Raw genomic sequence first — 2,500 nt, 5'->3', positions numbered from 1 at the left:
TGGGATTTTAGATACGGGTGTTTCAAGGACACACCTGAAAAAAATTAATGCTTTTTCTTTTGTAAAATTAGTTTACAACACATTGTCCTCTAAATGTTCTAGGGAGGGACACCTTCAGACCCCCCCTCTGCCGGGCCCTCAGCCCCTCCATCCATGACCTCCTCCTTTGTCTCTGAGGACACATCAGCTACAACACCTGCCACACCCGCTGCTGATGGAGATGCCTTTAGTCAACAGCCTTCAGTAACAAATGACTCTAGCGAGGACCACATACCAACTCTGGGGGATAGTCAAGGCAGTGTAGTATGTATCAGAGTGCAAAATTTGCTTTTGATGATGAGATTGTAATTGGCCAATTAAAGAATAGTTTGCTCTTACATATTAAGATGATTGTTGCTCATGTCTGTCATGCATTTCTCAAAAAAAAAAAAAAAAAAAAAAAAAAAATCACAAGAGCATCTCTGATGTAAGTGTGCAGCTTTAAGTGATTTGATTACATTAATGCTGTATGAAATCCTTATCTTTACAGTCTTATATGTTTTATTTCTGTTTAGTAGAATTGTTATTCCCCAGTGTTTCACCTCATGAGAGCAATTTTGGTTTTGATTTTTTATGCATGATTGTATGTCCAGTACATTTTCCATTGCATGAATCATTTTTTTGGTTAACATGCATGCTTGTTAAGTATTATTAATTTTTGAACAATTCTAGTCCGAAAAGCTACGAACATTGTTGAGATTCACACTAAGAGTTGTTTTGCTTTCTATAGGTTGTTACTAGACCCCCTGGCGATAGCTGGCAGCCCCAGTCCCAGCCCTCACCTTCCTACCCCGACCCCCAGCAGGCATGTGGGGCGCAGGGCATTGCTGTCCCTCCCCACCCAACCCCTCCGCTTTCACAGGCTTCCCCTAAACCCCCCCTTTCACAGACTCCCACCAGGGATAACCACAGCTTACCTAGACCCAAGACAAGTAGTCATTCTGCAAAGATACAGACATTCAGAAAGACCAGGAGCCTGAAACTAGATATTCCTGAGCCTCCACCTTCCAGTAGCACAAACACACCAGACCCTTGTTTCAAAGAGGTCCCTCCAATATGCATTACTCCTGCAGCTTCTAGTGATGACCATACTTCATCTCATTTGAAAGACAAACCATCAAATGCTGGCTGTGAGAAGAGGTCTGACAAGAAAGTAGCTCTGCCCAAGACGCCAAATGTTGTCAAGAGCAAATCTGGTCCGTGGAAGTTTTCAGTAAGTACATCTTATGATGCAGATACTGAGGAGCTTGCAGAAATGGCAGTTAATAGAGATTCTTTTGAGTGTCGTAGAGGTTCATCTGAATATGGGTATGCAGCTGTGTACTGCAAGAGTGTTGAAGTGCAGACTGAAGGTTCAGAAGGTCAAGGATGTCAGAGCTTAGTTTCACCAGCACAGACCTCCCCAAGTGCTACAACTTGTTCAAAACAAAAGCCTGTGAAAGGCCAGACCAACCTGATTCCTCCACCAGTCCCTCCAAGAAATCGACCCTTAAAACCTGCTCTGAAGAAGACAGATAGCATTAATTGGCTAGATCGCAGCAGCAGTATCATTGACTTGAGGAACCTATTTGAAGAAGTCAAACAGTCAAGAGAAATGTTGCAAAAGTCTCGAGAGTCACTAAATCGCTCTGGGGAAAGGCAGTCACTTAGTGTTTATAGCCCATTATCACGCACCAAAAGTGTAAGTAACATGCATCATGTGGGCTTATCAGCAGCACGGGATTCAGGACTGTCTCATTCTTCTTGGGAGCTTAGTGAGGCACGTGCTTCAACTCCTCACCTTCATCCACTTAGAACAGTGAGCAGTGTCAGCTTTACAGAGGATGGACAGTTTGGGATGCATTCACCAGGTCACTCCTTAAAACAAAGTCCAGCTGTGAGGAGATTGACAAGGAGGAGCCATCACCATGGTGTACATCAAGAAACTGTATATCATACAGTGCATACATCATCCCATCCATCGCCAACTCCACGTGTTATTAGACCTCAGCATACTGAAACACTGCATGCTCCTGCATTCCAAGATGATGTATACTATACCATTCAAGGAGGAACAGGTGTGACACAACACTTCCAGTTGGAAGAGCATCGACCCTGGTACAGGATTAGACCTCGTTCAAGGACTCACTCAAAGAACTACTACCCAACATCGAGCTCTAGCAGTGAAGAAGGATTTGCAGAAGATGATTCCCTCTATGAACCTCTTCGGGAGTCCCCAACTATGACATCACCAGAGGCCTACAATCCTCAGTTTGCATATGAGGTTCCATATCCTTCCCAGCGATCACCCAGATTCGCTAGCCAGCTGTCTCATTCACCTCCGCATACTTTCCATTACCCTCTGTCGCCCAGGAGTCCTTTGCATTGTCAGTCACCCAAGTCTCAAGGCCAACCTGCTCATTCACAGCACTACTTTTGCCAGAGTCCTCAGCATTCCCCACAGTCCCCCCCTTGTCCTGTG

The 2,500-nt window shown here is 44.7% G+C and overlaps 1 protein-coding gene across 1 annotated transcript in view; it reads left to right on the top strand.

Moving 5' to 3' along the window:
* Positions 1–2,500, top strand: part of LOC119580405 (serine/threonine-protein kinase WNK1-like) — a 73,901-nt gene that overhangs the window by 63,849 nt on the left and 7,552 nt on the right. Inside the window, 2 exon segments of the mRNA XM_037928537.1 lie at positions 103–303; positions 770–2,500. The exon segment at positions 770–2,500 is cut by the window's right edge and continues 141 nt beyond it. Coding sequence (XP_037784465.1) covers positions 103–303; positions 770–2,500 — 1,932 coding nt within the window.

Source organism: Penaeus monodon, chromosome 13, assembly GCF_015228065.2.
Source record: "Penaeus monodon isolate SGIC_2016 chromosome 13, NSTDA_Pmon_1, whole genome shotgun sequence".
NCBI lineage: Eukaryota > Metazoa > Arthropoda > Malacostraca > Decapoda > Penaeidae > Penaeus > Penaeus monodon.
This window is presented reverse-complemented; position numbering and strand designations above follow the sequence as displayed.